The following is a 23,681-nucleotide window of genomic DNA, read 5'->3' on the forward strand; positions in this document are numbered from 1 at the left end:
TACCTATACCACATTGACACACTGTATATAGGCCTACTAGGCCTATAATGAGTGCAGGCCTGCCCCTATATAATACCCCATACAGATCAGTTGATCAGTTGCTTGGCTCACTGCTTTACATTGCAAATAAACCTGTGTTTACGTTTGCTCCCTCGCCCACAATGGTCTCCACTGGTTACCTGGACTCACAAAACAGGTATCCAATCAAAACCAGGAGGGGGAGGGGTTTTTGAAGGAGAAAAAACACATAGGGGAAGCAAGGACACAGAATAGACAGGGACAAAAAAAGAATCCACAGCACTGACCTCTGGTCTGTAGAGTCGTTTCATTCCAGCAACGTTCAGAAAGGGAAACTGATCCTAGGCCTGTACCACTGAGGCAGATCTTGCATGTGCTTCTTTCTTTTTTTTTCTTTTTTGTTTGTGAAAGGGGATGAGAACAGCTTCCTGTTCTCTATGATGTTCCAGCCAGCTGCTGCAGTGACAGTTAACAGTCACAGTCCATGAGCAGAAGGTAAGCCCTTTGCTTCCATTCTACACGACAGGACATCTATAAAGAAAGTGAACCATTCTTAACACTGCAAATGCAATACTTTAATGTTCTTACTGTACAGTGATTGTGTTCCATTTGGGCTTTTAGATTTTAATTTTGACACTATTAAAATGACAGTTGCGTTCTTAAGAGAAAGTGAAAGTATTTTTCTTCTAAGATTGTTCATACAAATAGACTGCAAACTCACAGCTCCCGCCAAAAAGTTTGATTACAACACCACATGGCTAGTATTAAATCAGAGATAATGAGGGCAGAAGCCACACACACACACACGCGCGCGCACACGCACACGCACACGCACACGCACACTTTTGTCTATGAAATTAATTCAAGGACCCCAATGGAAACAAGCCCGCAAGGACTTTTTTGGCCGGACCTTTTAGACAAAAGTATTATAAATGTAACTGTGTTGTTTTACATTCTTTTTGCCTAATAAAAATTTCAATCAATCAAAACACGCACACACACACACACACACACACACACACACACACACACACACACACACACACACACACACACACAAATATAATGTATCCCGCGGGGACATCAAAAGCTAATTTTCATAAATATTATTTTTTTCACCATTTGCCGTAGCATTTTTTTAACCCAAATCCTAACCCTAACCTCAACCCTAAACCTCACACATTCCCACTAAACCAAGCCCCCAAATGACTAATCCTAACCCTAACCCCAAAGCTGAATCTTTTACTAATTGTAACCTTAGCTCTAAAAATTCTTTTTAGCCATGGAAATGAAATCCTGTGGTATCCCACTACCCACAAGGTCGATTTTGACAGATCTTACTATCCTTCTGGGAATGTTTTTGTCCCCACATCATGGATACTAATACAAAAACACACACAAACATCCAGACCCAGAAGGTCATCCCAACAAAGTTATGACCACCCTCCAGTCCCCACGATGACCCCTGTTCCCAAATGCTCTGGTTACCCCAAGCGACAGCAGGCTTATCAGCTGTTCCCTCTACTGCCTTGCTTTATCATCCTGGCCTAGTTCACACACACACACACACACACACACACACACACACACACACACACACACACACACACACACACACACACACACACACACACACACACACACACACACACACACACACACGCATGCACGCACGCACGCACGGACACATGCACCCACGCCACACACACACGCACGCACGCACGCACGCACGCACGCACGCACGCACGCACGCACGCACGCACGCACGCACGCACGCACACACACACACACACACACACACACACACACACACACACACACACACACACACACACACACACACACACACACACACACACACAATCACAAGACCTGGGGAATTAATGTTATGGGGCTTATCGGGCTCCTTAGGGGTCTGGCAGCCACTTCACAGACTAAGATCTCAGTGCTGGGACCACAGAGACAAAACCTACAGTATATATACCAAAGGACTGATGAACAAAGGCACTGTGCTGTGAGGGTGGCAGGTTGCTGGGCTCAGTGACAACCAACAAAACACTGGCTGTCAACACCAGTCGACCATCAAATCAGTGACAAATTACAGAGTATCATTACACGATTATGTTACCCATTGACCGTATGATGTAGCAGATGTACATTTGAACATGACATTAGTTAAATGGCACCCCATGGTCTATTATGATAAGCTGCTTGTATGACACTGTGCACGAGAATGCTACGCACACCAAAGTCCTTATAGTGGTGCCGGACAACGGCAGAATAATCGAAATAGTAGTCTTCAAGAGGCAAAGAAGGTGGCCACACACACTGGTAACCAAAGTGCCAATACTTTATTTTTGGACGCAGAGTAAAAAGAAACCAATGTTTTGCTAGGTAAGGAAGAAGGCAGTTACCTGCCGAAACGTTGGTTTCTTTTTTACTTTGCCTCCAAAAATGAAGTATTGGCACTTCCAGTGTGTGCGGCCAGTGTGTGCGGCCACCGTCTTGTCTCTTGAAGACTACTATTAAGCTGCTTGTATGAGACAGAAAGTGTCGCTTCTGTTAGGGCAAGCACTATACTAGTAACATCTATGTAGGAATGTCTATGTTTATAAGTATCAGTATGAGATTTGATGCTTTTACGGGCCAAATTGAATTTGGTCTAATAATGTTTAAGATTATACTGGAAAACTATTTTTTATACTACATACTGATAATCTTGATTCAAGATTCAAGATTGTATTATATTATATCTACATTATATCTTATGTACAAGTACACACAAGTAGAATTATTTGATTGCTGTTCCTTACACTGTAGCAACAATAACAAAAAATAATTAAAGTATAATAACAAGAGCTCAAAAGAGAGATTAGACTCATTAGAGAAACTAAATGTATACAGTTATCATAGCAAACTCTGAGGTGACTTTGATCATATAGTTCTTCAATAGACATCAGATTGCAAACTGGTACCAGTTAAATAGGACACCATTTATATCATTGTATGATATTGTAATGGTCCCATCTGCATGATTATTGATTGGACCATTAAATACAGGAGGATTTCTTTTTCCTCTTTAAATATTATTTTTTTCTCTATATTTTTTTAATTGAATTTAAAAAATGTACGGTACTGTACTATATACAGTATTATGTAAATTTTAATCATTGGGGATTATGCAAAGTCACAAAAACAAAACAGCGAATGAAAATGCGTCAGCATGTATTTTTGCATCAAACTATTCATGTAGTTCAGGGGTCGGCAAGTAAGTTTGGCCTCAGTTAAAAAATGTTCTAAGCCGTTAGATGAAGAGCCAGAACATAATCAGTGGCTAATTTAAGAACTGGAACTTGCGACAGGCCGTCATGTTGATAGAAATGCTTAGATAATCATTGTGCAGGTGACAGGTCACATCTGAATTTTGCACATAGAAGACATTTAGTTAATTAAAAAGTTAAAGAACATTTTATCTGGAGACAGACAGTCATACTCCTTTTCAAACAGAAATAAACAAGCTCTTTCATAGAACAGGAGCTCAAGGTCACTAGATATGGAGAGAAGCAGTGTATTGCGCCTTAAGAAACACCTGCCTGTGATTCACTCCCAGTCCCAACATTAATAAAAGCATTCTTCAGGTGGGGGGACATTATAGCCTGTTGGACAGTCAGATATTGTAAATAATTAACAAAATAATTTACCAGGCCACTGAGGCCAGATATCATCGCTGGTGGTCCGCCTGTTGCCTACCACTGATTAGTTGAGGTTTCGTTCACACAAGTTGATTCTTGTTTTCGCTGTAAAATATCAACTTTGTTTTCGAAAGAAAATTACATTGCTTTACAAGTGTATACATTTTTTTTACCTTTGTTTTCCTTAAGATTTCTTCACAGGATTCACATTCACATAATCAAATGATAAATGTTGTACCAGTACTCTGCATTTCATGCCACATCTATGCAAATGAACGAGCACAAACAGCAGCAAACATCAGGAGTTGAGAATGAGAGTGCCATTGCTGACAGAGATGTTGGCAGTGGTAAGCCTAAATTATGCTCTGTTGCGAGACGGTGTTGCGTGCCGAAAATAGCAGACCTACAAGCTCACAACGTGTCAAATCCACGACGCGTTGTGAGCTTGCAGGTCTGCTATTTTGGGTGCGCGACACCGTCGTGCAACGAAGCATGAATCAGGCTGCATGGCAGGCCCAGTGGACCTCCTCCACTCAGGAAGTGGTGCCTCCTATCTGGGCTGTGCTTCCTGTGTGATAACAGACCCAGACACACCGCACCTCCAGCTCACACACGCAAACACATATTATGACCATGCTCTCTCTCTCTCTCTCTCTCTCTCTCTATCTCTCTCTATCTCTCTCTCTCTCATAAACACACACACACACACACACACACACACACACACACACACACACACACACACACACACACACACACACACACACACACACACACACACACAGCACTGCGGTCAGTTGAAGCGTCATTGGTTCTCGAGAAAGGAAGTATCAATACTAGAGAGCGGTACGAATGACGAATGCATACCTTCTCTCCTGCCATTTACTTTTGTCGAGATAATTAAGACCCAAGCAATGATTTGAGAGGGTTATTCACACAGCTAGAGTCAGAGTATTGAGAGCTACTGTTCAGGGAGGGACTGAGTTAGTACATGCAGGTGTGCAAACGGCACCATGCCAACACTATGGTACACTTTGCTGTAATTTGACACACACGTGTGTGTGTGTGTGTGTGTGTGTGTGTGTGTGTGTGTGTGTGTGTGTGTGTGTGTGTGTGTGTGTGTGTGTGTGTGTGTGTTGTGTGTGTGTGTGTGTGTGTGTGTGTGTGTGTGTGTGTGTGAGGTCATGGTACAACAGCAATAGAGGGAAGCAGGTTAAACGGTCGCTTTACTGTAGCTTTCAAGTTAAGTAATCACCAGAATTATGCTGACGGACAGGTGCAATGTATGGAGAGGAGATCAAGGGAGTGTTTATAGAGACTAACAGAGCATCGTGCATGTGATATATGGGTGTCATTCATCCTTAGCCTTATTATATGTTCTGGCAATTTGAATATTATAGAGTCAAGAGACACCACTTCATGCTGGCTTGCTATTTATTGTTATGGGTACAGCTTGTGACTATATGACACAAGCTCCACCTCTTATCTATGTATATGAGGATGGTCTGGTCTCTCTATCGACAGAGAACTACTTGACCACTACTTGTTTAACCGCTTTCACCCTGGTGTCTCTATTTTGGGCATGTCATAACAGCCAAAAATGCCTCCGAAATGTTGTTTCATCATTTTGTAATAGGGTTCTAGTGGTTCATGTAGGCTACTTCTCCCAAGCTCATGTGATGAACTTCTATCTTAGAAATACTGAAGTGTCTCTGACTCCAGTTGCCTCAACATCCTGATTGTTCCAGAATTGATCTACGCTAGAGAGGAACTAGAGATAAAAACATACTTTGGGGGAGTGATGATTGGAGCACAGCAGAGGAGTGGTGTGAAATGTTGTTATCCTAAAGTGTGCAGTCCGGCCTTGCATGTCTTGTATTGTGGCACACACCGCTGAGCCATGTACTGCTGCTGTGCAAAAGAAGAAGAAGAAGAAAAAAGATTGCAGCTTCAATGCATTACACATCTGGCCCTCTACACACACGCACACGCACACGCACACGCACACGCACACGCACACGCACTCTCTCTCACTCTCTCACTCTTTTTTGCAGCTTCAAGTGTAATATACAGCTGGGCCCCCTCTACACCCGCACCCACACCCACACCCACCCACACACACACACACACACACACACACACACACACACACACACACACACACACACACACACACACACACACACACACACACACACACACACACACACACACACACACACACACACACACACACACACACTTATAAGCACGGGCACACATTTAGATGCAGAAACTTCCTTCCTGTTGCTGGTTTGGCCTCTTTCGGAGGCAAGATAAGACAGAGGGAGTGAGATGTGTGTATGTGTGTGGTGTGTGTGTGTGTGTGTGTGAGAGAGAGAGAGAGAGAGAGAGAGAGAGAGAGAGAGAGAGAGAGAGAGAGAGAGAGATAGCGATAGAGAGGGATAGAGATAGAGATAGAGAGGGATAGAGATAGAGAGGGAGACAGAGAGATTGATCAAACTACGGTGTTCATCTGTGTGTGTTTTAGACTCACAGTCACGACTCAGGACACATCTCTAACTTTTGGGCTTGTACTGTTGCTGTTGCACTTCTCTTATAGCAGGTGTGAACAACTATGTGGCAACTCTTCATCTCTCTCTCCCCCCTCTCTCTGTCTCTCTCTCATTCACACGGGCCTCTCTCTCTCTCTGTTCTCATTTTGGCAGGTTCCTTTACAGACCACAGGACGGTTATTGGCAGCCCCCGCTTCCTCATCAAGAGCACGAGAAGCTGAGCGAGAGTGAGCTTCCTGTGACGCCTCTCTCTGGTCAATTAATATAGTCTCATAGCTTCTCTACTGTGGACACTTCATACTAACTGGATGGAAAGAGACAAACACCCCTGCATCCTGGAGTGAACACTCTTCCGACAGACTTGATTCAGTCATTTCACTGTTGTTGAAGAAGAGCTATTCGCCCCAACTGGATCTGTTTATACGCAAAGACATATAAAGCCAGTGCAGTGGAATCATTGGCCCCGGAGATGCAATCATCATCGTAGAGTGTCTGTTCTTGTGTGCATCTGTGTGCTGTAAATTTAACCATGCTGCAGGAGACGGAACTCATCTTTGATTTTGCCAGTGATCATGTTAACAACATGTCACAGGTAATAAAACGAAGGCCTTTCACTGGCGTGGGCGAAAGGTTTTGAGTGAATGTGTGTGTGGAAGTATGTGCTCAGGTGCATTTTGATTGATGCATTGAATCTTATGCAAAGGCTAAAATGTAATTTAGATTAGTTATTATGTAGACAGATGCCAGGTTCATTTGCAGACCTGGCATCCTATTGTGTGTATAGTTTCAAAGTACAGATTATTGATTTGTTTGATAATACCATGTAGGTAAACCAAGCAAGAACCCATCATTAGTCTAAACCGTTTTAGACTGATGATAGGTTCTTGCTTGGTTTACTTATATGATCCTATAGATTACTATTGCTATGCATTTGAGGTATTACCTTGTGTTTTCCTTGCTTACTGTAAATCGCTCTGGATTAAGAGGGTCTGCTAAATGCCTAAATTGCTAATTACAAATTGGATCTGATTTGTTTTAATCCTGTTTCGTAGCTGGAGGGGCACCCCGCTTACCCGGCAGTTATTGTTGAACAGGTACCCGATACACACCTGCTCTCGTACTCTGGACTGACTTGTGAACAGTCCTACATAGACGACCACCAGCATCTGCAGAAAGGTAAGCATTCATTGACCCATTAAGACCTGAGCTATTGTATCGTCTGTGTCGGGTGGAAACCTCATATGTCCAAAACTGTGACTTTTCAGGATTCAAATTCAAAAATAGCAAAAGTATCAGATCCACTAGCTCAAAACGCGTCGCTTCGCACCACGTTTAGAGCTTGTGGATCTGCTAATTTTGATGCTTTTGTGTGACGCTGTAGTATGATCAAGTAGGCCAGGGCATTAATTTACGAAAAAACACAAAAACGTAGAATATGGAGATAAGAGGTTTCTGCCCGACAACGGCGATATATATAACAACAACTAAAATGACACAGAGGCGTTCCCAGCTTGAAAGGTAACAACGTGTAGGTGTAACAAGGTCTAAATGGGTTAACAGAATTTGACACTCACTTTTACATTCTTTCTGACTGTGCCTGTCAGCATTTGACAGCTGAAGTTCACCCACTTATGGAAAGTTTCACTATCATCAATGTTAATTAAACTCAGTGAGTGTACAAATGGAACCAAATGGACCTGTAAGGGCCCATTTGCACACTCTCTGAGTTAAAGGGATATTTCACTTTAAACACTTATGGGGCCCTTTCAACGTACTCAGGCTTTTGTGTGGACCCCAAACAGTTTTTAAGTCGCTTGATTCAGTATTTAAATAGTTGACATTAATTTGATCAGACCCCCCCCCCTCCTATATAAATCCATTTTACTTCAAACTCCATTTTAACCATGTTAGACTTGTTTAAAAACACATGTCCCTGTTTCTGTTGACAAATATTTTCCTTCTAATGCTTCTTTTCCTTTTTTTAAATGAAAAAATAAAAAATTAAAATAACTAGAAAGTGTCTCCGCCAGGCCAATGTGAAAAGGGTGACATTTTTTCCTAGGCCTATTGAGAATGTGTGTGCAAAGTTTCACGGCAATCACACGCTGCGTTCATGATTTGAGGCATTTTCTTCAAAACGAGCCACTCGTGCAAACTTATAGCCAATCAAGATGGAAAATGAAAAATCGGACAGATCCTTCTTGATCACATCACTATAGAGATACTGTGTACCGATTTGCGTGATGTTTGGACAAAGTCTGACAGAAAATATCAAAAGATGTGTTTTACAAAAGTTGGCCTCCTGGTGGCGCTGTAAAAGGCAGATGTGAAAAATGCAGGGCAGAGGTTTTTCCTTGGCCCCTAGGGAGTGTGCATGCAAAGTTTCAGCCAGATCGTCCAGTTATAGTTAAAAACGTGAATCGGGCTGTTATAGCGCCACCATGAGGCTGATTTGAAAGTTTTCAAGTGTCGTTTCTTCCTCTGCCTAGTGGGAATGTGCGCGCAAAATTTCACGGAAATTGCACGCTGCGTTCATGATTTGAGGCATTTTGTTCAAAATTGACCAATCCTGCAAACTTTGGAAGTCAGTGTTAGCCAATTAGGATGGAATATGAAAAATTGGACAGATCCGTCTTGATCACATGACGATAGAGATACTGTGTACCGATTTGCGTCATGTTCGAACAAAATCTGTGGGAGTTATATATTTTAAAAAAGGTTTGGCAAAAATCGGCCTTCTGGTGGCACAGTCTGATCTGAAATATTCGAGGTGCCAGACGGACACATACACAGACGGACACATACACGGACGGACGGACGGACGGACAGACAGACAGCGTGCAAAACATAGTCTCTGCCGTGCCTTCGGCCTGGCGGGGGCAAAAAATGTAAACGAAAAAACACAGCCCCCTCATACATTAGAAGGACAATATTAGTCACCAGAAGCAGGAACTGTGTGTTGAATGAGTCCAACGTGGTTAAAATGAAGTTTGAAGTTCATTGGGTTCATAGGAGGGGGTATGTCTGATAAAATGATGAAACAATTTTAAAACAGTGTGGGGTGGTGCACGCAAAAGCCAGAGCAGGCGTTAAAATGACACCAGGAGTGTTTTAGTGAAATAGGGAAATACCCCTTTAAAGGTGTAATCCTGAAGTTATTCAAATGAATCAAATGTTATTCTAACCAATCTTAAACTAACTAGCACATCTGCAGTGGTTGGAGGTGGTCTCCCCACTCACACTCTTCCATTGAGAAATGTAGGCCCAGGTGTTGGGTAGTAGGCCTATAGGACATACTGGGTTACTGGCTGATAAGTAGTGCTGCCTCGCCTGAAGGTCATAAACACAATTTCTCCCCTGACCAAGCAATAATTCTAGCTTGAAGAGTATAGTAGAAGTCTGCTCTGCCATGCAGGAGACCTTGGTTAAAATCTCAGGTACAACATGTTTTTTTTTTTACGGCTTGCAGCTATAAATGAACACTTGGGATTTTGCAGTGTACAGCAGTGGTTCGGATCTACAGACCCACAGCTTGTGAGCTTTAGATCTGCTTATTTTCTTTTAAAACATTTTAACAACATAAATGTTGTACATTATACATGGCACAAAATATTTTCAAATGAGGGCCCACAACCAAATACTTAATTTGGTTGTTCTTGGCATGAAAAAGTTTGAGAATCCCTGGTGTACAGGTTGACTCACAGTCAGTGATTGAAAGTAACTAAGTACATGTACTCAAGTACTGTACTTAAGTACAATGTGAGGTATCTTTACTTTACTGGAGTATTTCCAGTTTTCAGTACTTCTACTCCTCTACCTTAGAGGCAAATATTGTACTTTTTACTCTGCTACAATTATTTGAAAACTTTGGTTACTAGTTACTTTGAAAAACATGCATTAACCACTTTACTTTAGTACCTAAGTATATTTTGATGGCAATACTTTTGTACTTTTACTCAAGTAAATTTTGAAAACTGGTGCTTTTACTTAACAGAGTATTTCTACAGTGTGGTATTGCTACTTTACTTAAAGTAGGCTACACATTTTTTTGCTCAGCGCCTTTGCTTTATGAGGCAGACCAGGTAGTAGCCTATATGTATAGTAGGACAGGAGGACAGTGAGTTCAGAGCTAACGCCATGTTTGGTGCTGGTGCGTGGGTGCGTGCGCGTGGATGAGATAGGGGTGCACGGTGCTCATGCGCAGTAATAGCAACGTTGCCATGTCTGCTTATTATAAGCGACTTTTGGATGGTTTCTAAATTGTAGTTGCTTATTTGGGCTCGCTTCCTAATGTTGTTTAAACCAGTGGTTCTCAAACATTTTTCAAACTAAGGACCCCCAAACTAATATGTATTTGTCCACGGACCCCCCCCCCCATCTAAAAGTATTTTGTGACCCCAGTCACCCCACCCTAGACGTATGTATTGTATGATTCTGACATTTTAAAATACATCTACGAGAGTCGTATTCTACGACTAACCCCAACCCCCCTGTACCAGAGTTGTGTTGTTAAAATGTTAAAACAAATATTCAAAATGTTGAATTTTTTTTTTCAAGATTGTTTTGAAAATAGCAGATGTGAGCTGAGCTTGTAGATCGGCTATTTTCCAATATAGTCGCCCCCTTTGGGCTTGTTTCCATAGACCTAGTTGCTCATTTCGTTCGCAAAACCTGGCAACACTGAGTCAGAGCCGTCAGTCGCACATGATGAACCACCCTCCTCCTCCTCAGAAACAGTCAGGAAGTAGAACATAACAACCTAACAGCAGCCCGTGTGAAAAAAAAAAGTTAATGATTTCTAATGATCATGAAGATGTAGACAGATATCATGTCCACTACCACTATGGCTCGATACTCACCGGTGCAGGGCATTAAAAGTAAGTTCTGTTCTGTTGTTTCACGGCAGAGTTTAGGTGGAGCAGGAGGGACTGTCTGAAGTTGTTTGGCAAACGTTAGCTCGAAACAAAACCACTTCGTCGAACTGATCACAAATTAATGGGGTGCAAAGACACTCTGGGCTATCTCTTTAAAAAGAGTAGTTTTCTTGTTGTTTTGTTTAATCGGGAATGCCGACGATGGTACAGTGGTGTTCACAATGTCACTGTGCCAAAGGTAAACAACTGCTAACAGATGTTGCTGTTTAGCAGAATATCATTAGCTGATATTGATGTTCTGTGTGTGTAGGTGTGGGTAGGGGGCCTTCAGACCCACGTCCCCATCAAATACAATGCCCTCGGTTTGAACCTGATCCCCCTCTCCTCTCCTCTCCTCCCCTCCACCTGTTGCAGCAGGGTTGATTTGCTTGTCTCTTTTCTCCTGTCTGGCCTGTGTGTAGTGGAACCATGTGAGAGTGGAGAAGAGGAGACCATGGAAACACTGGTTGCTGCGGACTCACTGCTCGACATGGACTCCCCCGACACCCTCCTCTCCCTGGAACAACAGCACTACTGTTAGTCTGTCCGAGTGATTATCTCTCCTCTCTATATATGCTGTACAATATAGCCTAAAGATAGAAATGTGCTAATATTTAATTTCAAACGATTAGAGCACAGGCCACACACACACACACACACACACACACACACACACACTCACACTCACACTCACACTCACACACACACACACACACACACACACACACACACACTTAACCCTCTTTAGCCTCCCTATTTTGGGCATGTGTCATCATCGTTTTGAAAATAGACGATCTCTGTGCTTTGTGAGCTTTTAGGAAAACAAGAAACCCCCACCAAAAACAATGGAGCTTGCACAAAAAAGGAATTTCACCCACTTATTTTTACACCTGTAAACCTGTGATAAAGTTGAATCTGATTCTTCTGATTCTGCAGATCAGCGAGTTTCGAAATCATTTAAGACATTTTCTTGATTTCTTTTTAAAATAGGGCTTACATTGCAATAACAGTATTCACTCACACACTTGGCCTCTACAGGTTTTTTCTTGTGAAGGACATGCAACTGATTGTGCTGTTTTGTCTTCTAGACATACTGGTTACAGTGTGCTCACTAATTACATTTGCTTATGGCTCCCTCCTCTTCTAGCTCAGATGTTTTTATCGTCACTGGGCAATGTCATCAGTACTCCTGTTACCCAGGTGACCGTGTCCGCTGAGGGATTTGTGGGAGCTGTTGACCAGTCCCAGTGGCACATGTTGCCAAAGGAGACTATCGGGCTGCAACAAACCAAAAAGAAAGGTCAGTTATTTCTTGGCTTGATGGTGAACAGTTTGAAAACTATAATGATTTTATTTCATGTAAATGACATGCTCGCTCTTTGTCTGTTCAGGAAAGAAATCTCGACATCGGAGGGCGGAATCACCGACCCCTGACATCATTGTGAAGAAGGGCAGATACAACAAAGGTATACTATAAGATCAGCTCAACTTTATTCATCCTCTGGTGGAAATTGTGTTTAAAGTATCCTGTGAAGTAAAGCTGCATATTACAACTGTACCTGACATGAGTAGATGGAACAACATTGTATCCCCATGAAGATAAAGGTGCAAAGTCTGCCATAATAGTCCAGCTAGTCATATGGAATCATCTTGGAAACAAATGCAGATGCTTCCAGATACAATTAAGCAATTAACATCCTTCCATGCTTTGTGGCATGCATAAAAGCATGAGCAGCAGTGTTGATTTTGACAGCAAATTTTGGTTTAGTTTTAGTCATAGTCTTTTGAATAAAATTCCATTTAGTTTTAGTCATATTTTAGTCATCTGAAATGTTTTAGTTTTTGTCTATCATAAGATTATAGTCGACTAAATCTACAGTTGATTAAGTCGACTAAAATGTATTTTGGCGGGCCTTGATGATTTTACACTTGGTTGCATGCTGAAAATAGCCGATCTACAAACCCACAACGCTCTGCAGTGCGGCGTGTTGTGAGCTTGTAGATCTGCTATTTTCAGAGGGCAACACCCAAGCGAAACAGAACGACTTGTCGTTTAGTTCTACTGGATCTCTTCTCCAGTAGTCCTTCACTGACATTTTAGTCTAGTTTTTATTTGTTGATGAAATTGTCAATATATTTAGTCATAGTTTTAGTAATCGTAGCTTAGTTTGTATTTAGCTTTTATTTCGTTTTCGTCAGTGAAAAAATTATCGACAAACATTTTTCGCCATAGTTTTAGTTGACAAAAAAACACTGCTGAGCATGCCCACCTAACCTTGATTTTGGATCAAGAATGCAAGAGAAAAAGATCTACGTGACTATGAAAGAGTTATTGTGGTGCGCATGGATTAAAGTTCTCAGTCGCCAAGACTGATGTCAGTCATTTGTATTCCATAGATGCCAGCATCTCAACTCTCAAGCTCTCAATGCGTCTGCGTCACATTGAGAGCTATTGAGAGCTCTCTGCTAAATCTCAACAGTTTTCTGAAAAACATATGTTTCTATATCAGAGGTGCTCAATCTTTTTCATGTCAAGGACCCCCAAAATGATATGTATTTGGCCGCGGATCCCCATCAAAATATGTTGTTCCAGGGACCCCCAGAAGCAAAGATTTGACTTAAAAATGTTCGCTTTAAAAAAATATATATTCAAAGATTTGCACACATTTTCACGATTTTTCAAAAATAGCAGATCTACAAGCTCGTAGCGCGGCACTCGGTGCCGCGCTATGAGCTTGTATATCTGCTATTTTTGAATAGCCCAAAGTGTAAAATAATGCTTTTTAGCTCAAATCTAAAAATGACACAGTTCCAGGTCTTAATGGGTTAAAGATTAGAGCATCTGAAGTAGTCAAACTAGCAATATGTTTAGAAGCATCTTCCATAAGACCCTGACAGTCTCGGCTATTTCATAAAAGCAAAGGTCAAAGCCTCAGTCTGCGATTTCTTCACCTGGTTGGCAGTATGTAGAACAGCAGGAACAATATTACTCAGGTGTCATAACTTTACATATTGTGTTAATTGTCTAGGAAACGGAGCTAGTCTGGGGGGCTCCTTTCACAAATAGCATAATAGGACTCGGCCATACACCTTTTTTCAGTCGTGAGCAGGCCTAGAATTTCGTCATTTTAGGGACAAGGCCACTTGGCATTTGTTGTCCATTTTTTTAGGGCACTAAGGCCAAATGCCAGGGCAGGAAGGCCATCAAATAGAACAGGATTTTAGTCCATTGAAAGAATTAATAGCATTTAAGGGTTAAGGATGATTTTTAATTTAATATGTTGACTATTTGCAGTGAAATAAATAAATGATGGTATTTACGATCTGATCCATGCTAAGCCCTGCACCAATCAAAGTCACTGGATTGGTTTAAAGATGGGGACTCAGGGGAGTTAAGAATGCAGAATCGCAACAAGAGACACTGGTGTCTACATGACAAGAAAGAGACACTGGTGTCTACATGACAAGAAAGAGACACTGGTGTCTACATGACAAGAAAGAGACACTGGTGTCTACATGACAAGAAAGAGACACTGGTGTCTACATATTGACAAGAAAGAGGCAGAGGAGAAAGTGGTACAGTCAGCTGGGGCATTAAGGCCACTGTGGCCTCAGGGCATGCCATTTCTTTGAAGGGCACAAGGCCAAACTGAGGGCCAACGGCGGCCATGGCCTTCATGGCCTGCCTATTCCTGCCCTTTAATCCATCAAAGTTCTTTCCAACTTTCCCTCACGGTACTTGTCCTCTATCAGTCTCATGCCGGTATTTAGCCATAGATGACTAAGACCACTAAGACTGCTCAACTGGCTAGTGTTTCAGTTACAACAGTGACTAAACTAAAGTGACTTCTGCATTTTTTTTCTATGAGAAAGATAAGTCAGAAATTGTGGCCAAATGCTTGCATTCGATGCTTGTGCATTAGTTCGATATGTAAGGAAAAATAGAAGAGCAACTCTTCCTCATTTGACTGAAAATATCAATGCAGAACGTGGTCAGAAAGAACAGTCCATTGACAACTATATAGAGGATCATGTAATAGTAGGGTTGCAGTGCCTGATCCCCTCATTACAAAGACAAATTCGCATTTGAGAGATCAGTGGTGCAAAAACCACAGGCACAGAGATGTGGAAAAAAGATGTTCAAATGAGTAATCCTTCTCCACATTCTCCATAAGTGGGCGAGTGCATGGTACAGTATATGCCTAAATGATGTGAATCATATGCTCTGGCCGTTAGAATGGTGTTCCATCCCTCCAGTTGAAAATATCTTTACAAAAGTTTAAATAGAAAGTATGACTTAGGATTACATAATTTCTTCTCTTTAGGAGGAAACACGCTGTTCCTGTGGCAGTTCCTGATGGAGTTGCTGCAAGATCCAAAGGCCTGCCCTCGATACATCAAATGGACCAACCCCCACACGGGCATCTTTAAGCTGGTGAACTCTAAGGCAGTGGCCAGACTATGGGGCAAACACAAGAACAAGCCTGACATGAACTACGAGACCATGGGCAGAGCACTTAGGTTAGACCAATGAATACTTATGCAAGCTAGCATATCATTATAGTAAATATAACATTGGAGGCTTTCTTAGCATGCTCAGAAGTGAAGTGTTCACTAACATACGGTTGCTATAGTCGTACCTGCAACTTAGTCTCTTGTGATAATACTAAGGCGTAATGTTCTATATGGCTATGGTCATTCACAGATAATTCAATGCCTTTAATGACACAGCTGACTGTTTGGCAGTATGATGTATAGGTGTTTAGTTAAGCTCCACTTAGTCAGACCTTTATCCACCACACTTTGTTTAAGCACTGTGCCAGCGCAGGAGAAAAGTCCGGTGGAATCTATTATCCAGTTCAGGGAGAGGAATTAAATGTCTTGGGTTGTTTGTATTTCTGGAAACCATTCACAATTGTACACTGGGCCATTGAAAATAGTGAGCGGGGGAGTGTTATTGTGGAGCCCATACAGTATGCATGGGGGACTGTCCCCTGATATGGCAGAGTGTGACAGCCAAATTGTCACAAAAGATAACTCGATCCAAATATATCCATGATGTGGGTAGCTTGTTAGCATTAGCTAGACGGCTGTTTGCATTGTTACTGTTGTGGTGGTATTTAAAATGTGTTGCACAGAAAGAAAAAGCGGGGTTGTGCTGACAGATTATGTTAGAGACAATAGCAACAATCAAGTGTTCAGTTTGTGTTTGTTAATCCTGCTCATCTGTGTACAAATGCTGTAGGTATTACTACCAGAGAGGGATCCTAAACAAGGTGGAGGGCCAGAGGCTGGTCTACCAGTTCACCTCACTTCCCCAAAACATGATTTACATCACAGACGGAGACGGGATCAAAGAGGAAAACGACGACCATGGCGTTTACAGTGGCGGCGAGGAGGACATGAGCGACAACCCCGAGGACAGCTCTTGTTCAAGCGGCCAGTCGCTGGACGACGCAGACCCTTGCCAAACGGAGAAGAAGACCTCCTCCGGCTTGGCACGGGCCTCAGCCAACCAGCGGATCAGGACGACGCCGCGGCCCCAGGCCCAGCGGGGCACTGTCCTGAGGCCTGCAGTGAACAGCCTCATCCAGCAGCAGCACCTGCCCATCGTGTCTGCGGAGATGCTGCGGACACTCCAGAACCTGCAGAGGGTCCAGTCGCTGCAGCCTGCGGGCCACGCCTCCGTCTTCAAGACGGCCCAGTTGCTGGGGAGCCTGTGCGAGCGGCAAGGCGCCGCAGAGGTGGCTGTGGACTGTAAGAGAGGGGCAGGGAGGCCCACTGCGCCCACCATCAAAGTTGAAGAGGAGACGTACTCGGGACAGACCACGACCCACCTGGGGGACCTACAGCTAATGCCCTTCACCAGCTCTGACCAATAGAACTGATACCCCACATGCAAACCCACACAGACTCAGGACCAATCACAGAGAAGAGGAAGCCGCACCTTGTTGTCATGACAATCTCAGCAGACTGAGGCCCAAATGTATGAAGTGTCCCTCCCGAGTAGGAGAACTGATCTAGGATCCGATTTTTCCCACTTTTTTTTCTCTTTTCTTTTTATAGATCTTCATGACTAAGACGGTGACGGGAACCTTTGTTAGTAATCCTAGATTGGCACTTCCTCTTCGGGATGTCCGGAACAGAACGCAGGCTCTCGCAGCATTCTAATTTTCCCTCTTAATGAGAATTTAATAGCCTTGGAGCTTTGTGTGTGCACACAGGGATGCCTTATGACATTATTATTTCAAGCTCTGCATCGTTTTCTGTAATTGTCATTAGGGCTGGGCGATATGGACAAAATCAAATATCACAATATTTTTGACCAAATACCACTCTCGATATTGTGATGATAATATTGTATTGTGACAATAAAATTATTGTCTTTTTTTGGTCATGATTTTTCAAAAATAACACAAATCGCAGATTTACAACCTCACGACGTGTTGTGAGCTTGTCGATCAGCTATTTTTTAACATTTTTGAAAGAGTAAAATAGGGTTTAAGTGATTAAGACCAGGAAAAGTCAACACTTTATATTACGATATGCAAAATCCCAGACAGTATCTAGTTTTCAGATCACAATATTAATACGTGGATATGTTGCCCAGCCCTAACTGTCGTCTACCCTACCAAAGACAGTAATGCACTGGAATGTACGGCCACTCTGCAGAGACTCATCACACTTTCTTCTTGCACTTACGCTCCGCTGTAATGGAGCTAATTTCCTAAACAATACACTGTTTTTTTTTCTTCTCTTCCTCAGTCTCTAGCTCTCTCTTTCATTCCTCTACCTTAAAAAGAGCTTTGCACTAATGTTTACTCCTGCTGTTGCCTTTCAAAGTGCCTCAATGTCTCAGCTCATTGTGATCCAACTGTCCCTGTTTAAGTTTTTTTTTTGTGTTAATGTATGGTTATTGAGGGAACAACATTCCATATTATAAAATATATTATATAAATCTATTCCTATGTTGAGTACGTAGGCGGAACCAAGAGTTCGTTGTCATATTGAATTCAGATGAAGGCGCTGTTGTTTATGTGCGTACATACAGTATGTCAGATGTACCTAAAGTGGATTCAGATTCACTCTTATAGTTGACAATCAATTTTGAGAAATTCTCATAGCATTTCAGTTAGCTACAGTGCCTTTTGAAAAATGTAATTGCTGGTTATACGTCTTTGTGAAACACACTGTTTAGTTGTAACTGTTATGGATGCTTATTTAGTCCTGTAACGTCTTGTTCTGTGTGTGTATAATCTATTGTATATTATATACATTTATGAAAATGTTTGACTTTGTGCCTTGCTGCCATTTTATTCCTCAGGATTGTAATACTTAATTTTGATGCACAAACTTTGTTTCACCTTCTGAACTCAAGTCGTCTATGCAAGGAGTGAAATGGTTGGCCCTATGATGAAATTGAGGTCGGCTGTTTTCCCTTATGGTGAAATTGGCTAGAATATACTTAAAACGGTTCCTCCCCTCTGTGTTATCTTATGAAAAAACTGTGCCTCACTTCATTTCCAAATAAAGCATTTTCTTGCTTTGCTTTATCGTCGAGGTCTGATATTTTTGTCAAATGAATGTGTTTTTTGGAACTTGGGAGCAGAGATAGCGAAGTTGTTCCATTTCTGTCGTTTTTCATTTCTGTCATGCAATTCATGACATGTTGAAAAGAAAATGTTGAAATACTATATTCACAAAATAAAAGTTTTAATTTTGTCAAATGCTGAGTCTTTGGTAATTGTACCACTAGTGGTGTGAGTCATGATTGAAATTAATTATACCACAGTGAATACACTTCTGTTTGATTATTTTGAATTAAATAATACATGTAATAATGGCAATGCAGATATTTCTTTTGGACAAAAGTGTATATTGGATTGCTTTTCTTTTCAGGCAAAGGGTTTGTAAAGAACTTGTTATTGTCGACATCCACAAAGGTATAATTTTCAACAACACAATATTATAAACATTAACCTTAATCCTCTAGAGAGAAGTTACAATCACCCTTACAGGTCCATTTGGTTCCATTTGTACACTATGTAGATACATGAATAGGATTTTACTGTGTGGTGCATCACTCCTACATCACTTCTATAGTAATGCATCACTCATCCTAGTTATCTCACCCAGTACAAAACTCCTGCAGCCTACATCAGTTCTCCATGAAGTAAATCAGTGGTTCTCAAAGTGGGGTCCGGGCGGGGACCTCCAGGGGTCCTTGAGGGGTTTCCAGCCCAGGGGGTCCCCAGGAAAATGTGTTAATAGCATCACAATCTGTTTAACCATATACATACAAACCCTATATGAAAATAGCCGAGCTATAAGCTCACAACGCGCCACGATGCAACCTATTGTGAGAAAAAAGTAAAGAATCTGGAAAAGTTTTGAAACATTTTAACAACACAAATCTATTATGGGTAACCCTGGCAAAAGAGGTCCTTCCTCCAGGTCGCTAGATGGCAGCGTTGCAATGGCCGGTCTGTGTTGACAGGCCCTTCATGGTTGTGTGTTGCTGTGTGTGAATGGGTCAGTGTTGCCATGTCCGCTTATTATACGCGACTTTGGAATTTTCTGTAAAGTTGCTTGTAAATATTGGTAGTTGCGTTTTTTTGGGCTTGTTTCTATAGTGTACTTGCTTATTTAGGCTTGTTTCAATTATTATTTAAACAAATATTTTCATGAAAATGTTTTGTGCCAACCAGGGAGCACCGGAGCAGTTGTGTTGTTAGAATGTTAAACAAAATATTCCAAACATTCCACATTTTAAGTTTTTGAAAAACTTTGAAAAAAAAAAAATGGTTCGGGTACTAAAGTATAATTTGGGTCCTGCATATACTTTAGAACCCGGACCGTAGATCTGCTATTTTCAAATAGCCAATGTTGGTTTAAAGTGCTCATGTGGCCAATTAAGTTGCTTCTTTTGGGCTCGTTTTCATAGACCTGGTTGCTTGTTTCTCTCGCAATATCTGGCAACACTGGCGTGGGTCACCGGGGGTTTGGGTTTGTTGTCACGTTTCGCTTTCGGTCTCTTCTCTTCTCGTCTAGAACTTTCTGCCTTGTAAAACGTGAATAATATAATAAACAGTAACACAAACAACACATGGCGACCGAACGGTAGGTCGCACACATTGTCACAGAGTAAAAACATACAATTTCCATGTTGTCTGTCTGATATTGAGGAGAATTAACGGTGGGTTCTCATCATTTCAGCAGTAGTTTCCTCGACAGCTTCATTGATGAGGATCCACACAGAGCCCTGGAGGTAAACACTAAGGTTATAACGTTTCACAAACCATCTATAATGTGTATTCGTTTTAAACAATGATGGTGGGATCGATACAGTACTTTGTAATGTCTGCTGTGGCAGAGGGTTTACAACATTATCATCATCACTGATGTTGACACCATGTTGTTGCTAGCTGGCTACGTTAGCACAGGTTAGCATCATTCCTCCAGTGATGGTTGTGTTTTTATGCTGAGAGCACAAGCAACGTTTAGGGGAAAATAGAGAGGGAGAGAGAAACAGACATTATGTTTAAATGTCCCATCAGCCGTCAGTGGTGTAAAGTAACTAAGTAAGTACAGATTTACTCAAGTGCTGTACTTAGTACAATTTAGAGGTATTTATTTTACTTAAAGGTAGGGTAAGTGATATATATATATAAAAAATGTTTTTGTTAAAAACATTTAAGTACTATATTCTGATAGTAATCATTGCTACCGAGCGTTTGTTCGGTCACAGGGGTCTCTCCAGCTCTTTGGTAAACAGAATATAGTACATTTTCAGGTAGGTGACAACATTTTAGCCAATCAGGAGAAAGCACTGAAAATGCATTTTCTGTTTAATAAAGAGCTGGAGAGACATGGGAGACTCCTTTTACTGAACAAACACTCTATAGCAATGAGTACTATCAGAATATAGAGCTATATAACACTTAATTTAACCAAAGTAAATCACTTACCCTACCTTTAACTGGAGTATTTCCAGTTTTCAGTACTTACTTCTACTCCACTACATCTCAGAGGCAAATATTGTGCTTTTACTCCACTACAATTATATTAAATTTTCAGACACTGGTTACTTTGATTATTATTTCAAAACATACATTAGCCACTTCAGCACTATTATACTAGGGCTATTTGAAAATAGCCGATCTACAAGCTCACAATGCGCCAGCTTGTAGATCTGCTATTTCCAAAAGATTTAAATACTTTTTATACATTTGAAAACTTGTGAAATGGGACATTCTGCATAAAGAGTACTTTCTACTTTTGGTGCTTTAAGTACATTTCGATACCAATACTTTTGTACTTTTACTCAAGTAAATTTTGAATTACGGACTTTAACTTGTAACAGAGTATTTCAACATTTCAATGTCCCGTGAAACCTGGGACTATCCACCTTAAATCAGGAGGAGAAGGTTAAATCATTTACATTCTTCGATAGTTTAGCTCAATGTTGATGTCATTAACCTACACTACACCTTTCTGTCTGTTTTAGAATGTAAATATGTACACCGATGGCTTGGTAAATGCTCACACATTATTTAAAATAATATCCTTAGCTTTTAGACACTGTAATGGTGTGCATTTCAAACAATTGTCCAGGGCATCATAAGAACAGGGTTCCCACGGTCATGAAATTCCTGGAAATATTTTGAAATTAGAAAAACTGTTTTCCAAATTCTAAAATGGCAAAAGTAGCAGATCTACAAGCTCAAAATGCGTCGCTTCGCGCCGCGTTTTGAGCTTGTAGATCTGCTACTTTTGATGCTTTTGTGTGACGCTGTATGATTAAAAAAGAAACGGGTTAAAATACGGAGATAAGAGGTTTCTGCCCGACAGCAACGAAATACATTGTTTTTGTCTAACATTATGTGAAAGATTGGTAAATTGTGGTAAAATGCAGTGCTACTTGATGCGTTGTTAGCTTGTAAGATCTGTTCTTTTTGTCACGTGACACCTTCGCTCGAGTCTGTCTTGGGGCATTGATGGCACACTGGTTTAAGAGTCTCATTATTGCACTGTATGATTTCTATAGTCCTGGAAATGGGGTAAAATACTTTGGAAAAGTTATGGAAACGTTTTGAAAAGTCATTGTTAAAAATGTGTGGGAACCCTGTAAGAACATCAGTAAGCTTATAAGCTATGTTTCTGTTATCAGAAAATAAGCTGAAACTAATGTATTTCTTATCTGCCACTGCCCAGATTGACCACTGACTCTGCCTTATTTGGCTTCAGTAGTCCATTTATTAAAGGCATAGAATGCAACTTTGTTTGTTTACATAACAGAACAATACAATACATAAATAAACACCCATCATTTCCCTCTATAACGGCAGTTATGAGCCACTGGGTGTGGTGCTGTTTACCTGGCAGAAACACACACTGGCTGTATTTTTGGTGGCAGTGTTTTTATTTCACCGTTAGTTTTGGTTGCCCAAAAACATCCCTGTCCACCAAAACAAACAGTGAAAACACCAAACAGCGATAGGACAGTGTGTTTCTGTAGGTAAACACCACCACACTGCTCCAGTGGCTGATAACTGCTGGTAAAGAGGGACATGATTGGTAAAAATGACTTATAATTGGTTATGTGGATAAAATGGGACAGGACACTGTAAATGCAACCCCGTTCCAAACCTTACTTTATATTCAATAGTTATAACATGACATAAATGATCTCATACAGTATATATACATGTATAGATTTTCTATTTGCACATGATACAACATAGCGTCTCTGTCGGGTCACGGGTGGAACCCTCATATGTCCAAAGCTGTTACTTTTAAGGGTTAAAATAAAAGAAATAGCAAGATCTACAAGCTCAAAACGCGTCGCTTCGTGTTTCCAGCTTGTGGATCTTCTAATTTTGATGCTTTTGTGTGACGCTGTAGTATGATCAAGTATGGCGATAATTTACAAAAAAACACAAAAAGTTAGAATATGGAGATGGGGGGTTTCTTCCCGACAGCAACGATATTACAAGCCAGATGTTTTCTTCCAGGAGCTCAATGAGGCCTTGCAGGGTGACTGTGTCAATGCTGAGTGGTTGTGCCAACGCGCCTATGCCCACATACTGCTCAAGAACTACAGCTGTAAGTTGGATCCACCTCAGACCCAATCCTGATTCTCCAGAAACACTTTAACGTGTTCCTGTTCTCTTTTTTCTTTTTGAGTGACGGTGCTCAGACTGGGAACTGTGTTTACTTTAGTCTACCGACCACAATTGCTGATGGGTTCCAAAAGTTGCCAGCCACTTTTAGTATAATTTCACCAGCCCAGGAGTTTTAGAAAGGGTCTGGTTTGTTTTCAGTGCAGGACAATAGCTGCTAGCACAATCAGTCTTATTCAACAACAGTCAATATTCCTCAACATTGGCTGCTGGCTGGTATTATTCTTTGAAAAACAAGATGGGGGCTCGCAAGTCGCAACTCACTTTAAAATGCTCCAATTTTATTCACAGCACAGCAGCAATACTAGACAACGTTTCGAC

The 23,681-nt window shown here is 41.3% G+C and overlaps 2 protein-coding genes across 5 annotated transcripts in view; both read left to right on the plus strand.

Moving 5' to 3' along the window:
• The first annotated feature begins 372 nt into the window (after positions 1-372).
• LOC311046180 (ETS-related transcription factor Elf-1-like) lies at positions 373-18,907 on the plus strand. Of its 3 annotated transcripts, none has more exons than XM_084058355.1 (8): positions 373-513; positions 6,419-6,857; positions 7,318-7,441; positions 11,601-11,714; positions 12,326-12,478; positions 12,570-12,644; positions 15,504-15,699; positions 16,424-18,907. In XM_084058355.1, exons 2-8 carry the CDS (start codon positions 6,795-6,797, stop codon positions 17,058-17,060), a joined length of 1,362 nt encoding a protein of 453 aa, XP_083914481.1. In that variant the 5' UTR covers positions 373-513; positions 6,419-6,794; the 3' UTR covers positions 17,061-18,907. The 3 variants fall into 3 exon arrangements, with proteins under 3 accessions (XP_083914481.1, XP_083914482.1, XP_083914483.1); XM_084058356.1 differs by lacking the exon at positions 373-513 and adding an exon at positions 6,222-6,315; XM_084058357.1 differs by lacking the exons at positions 373-513; positions 6,419-6,857; positions 7,318-7,441 and adding an exon at positions 10,813-11,142.
• Positions 18,908-20,166: 1,259 nt separating this feature from the next.
• Positions 20,167-23,681, plus strand: part of sugt1 (SGT1 homolog, MIS12 kinetochore complex assembly cochaperone) — a 34,522-nt gene continuing 31,007 nt past the window's right edge. Inside the window, exons 1-3 of one of the 2 annotated variants that reach the window (XM_084058367.1) lie at positions 20,167-20,298; positions 20,398-20,446; positions 23,193-23,283. In XM_084058367.1, coding sequence (XP_083914493.1) covers positions 20,285-20,298; positions 20,398-20,446; positions 23,193-23,283 — 154 coding nt within the window. In that variant the 5' untranslated portion in view covers positions 20,167-20,284. Of the gene's footprint in view, positions 20,299-20,394; positions 20,447-23,192; positions 23,284-23,681 lie in introns of both variants that reach the window. The other variant, XM_084058366.1, reaches the window with a different exon arrangement.

This window comes from Gymnoscopelus microlampas, assembly GCF_963454915.1.
Source record: "Gymnoscopelus microlampas genome assembly, chromosome: 5".
NCBI lineage: Eukaryota > Metazoa > Chordata > Actinopteri > Myctophiformes > Myctophidae > Gymnoscopelus > Gymnoscopelus microlampas.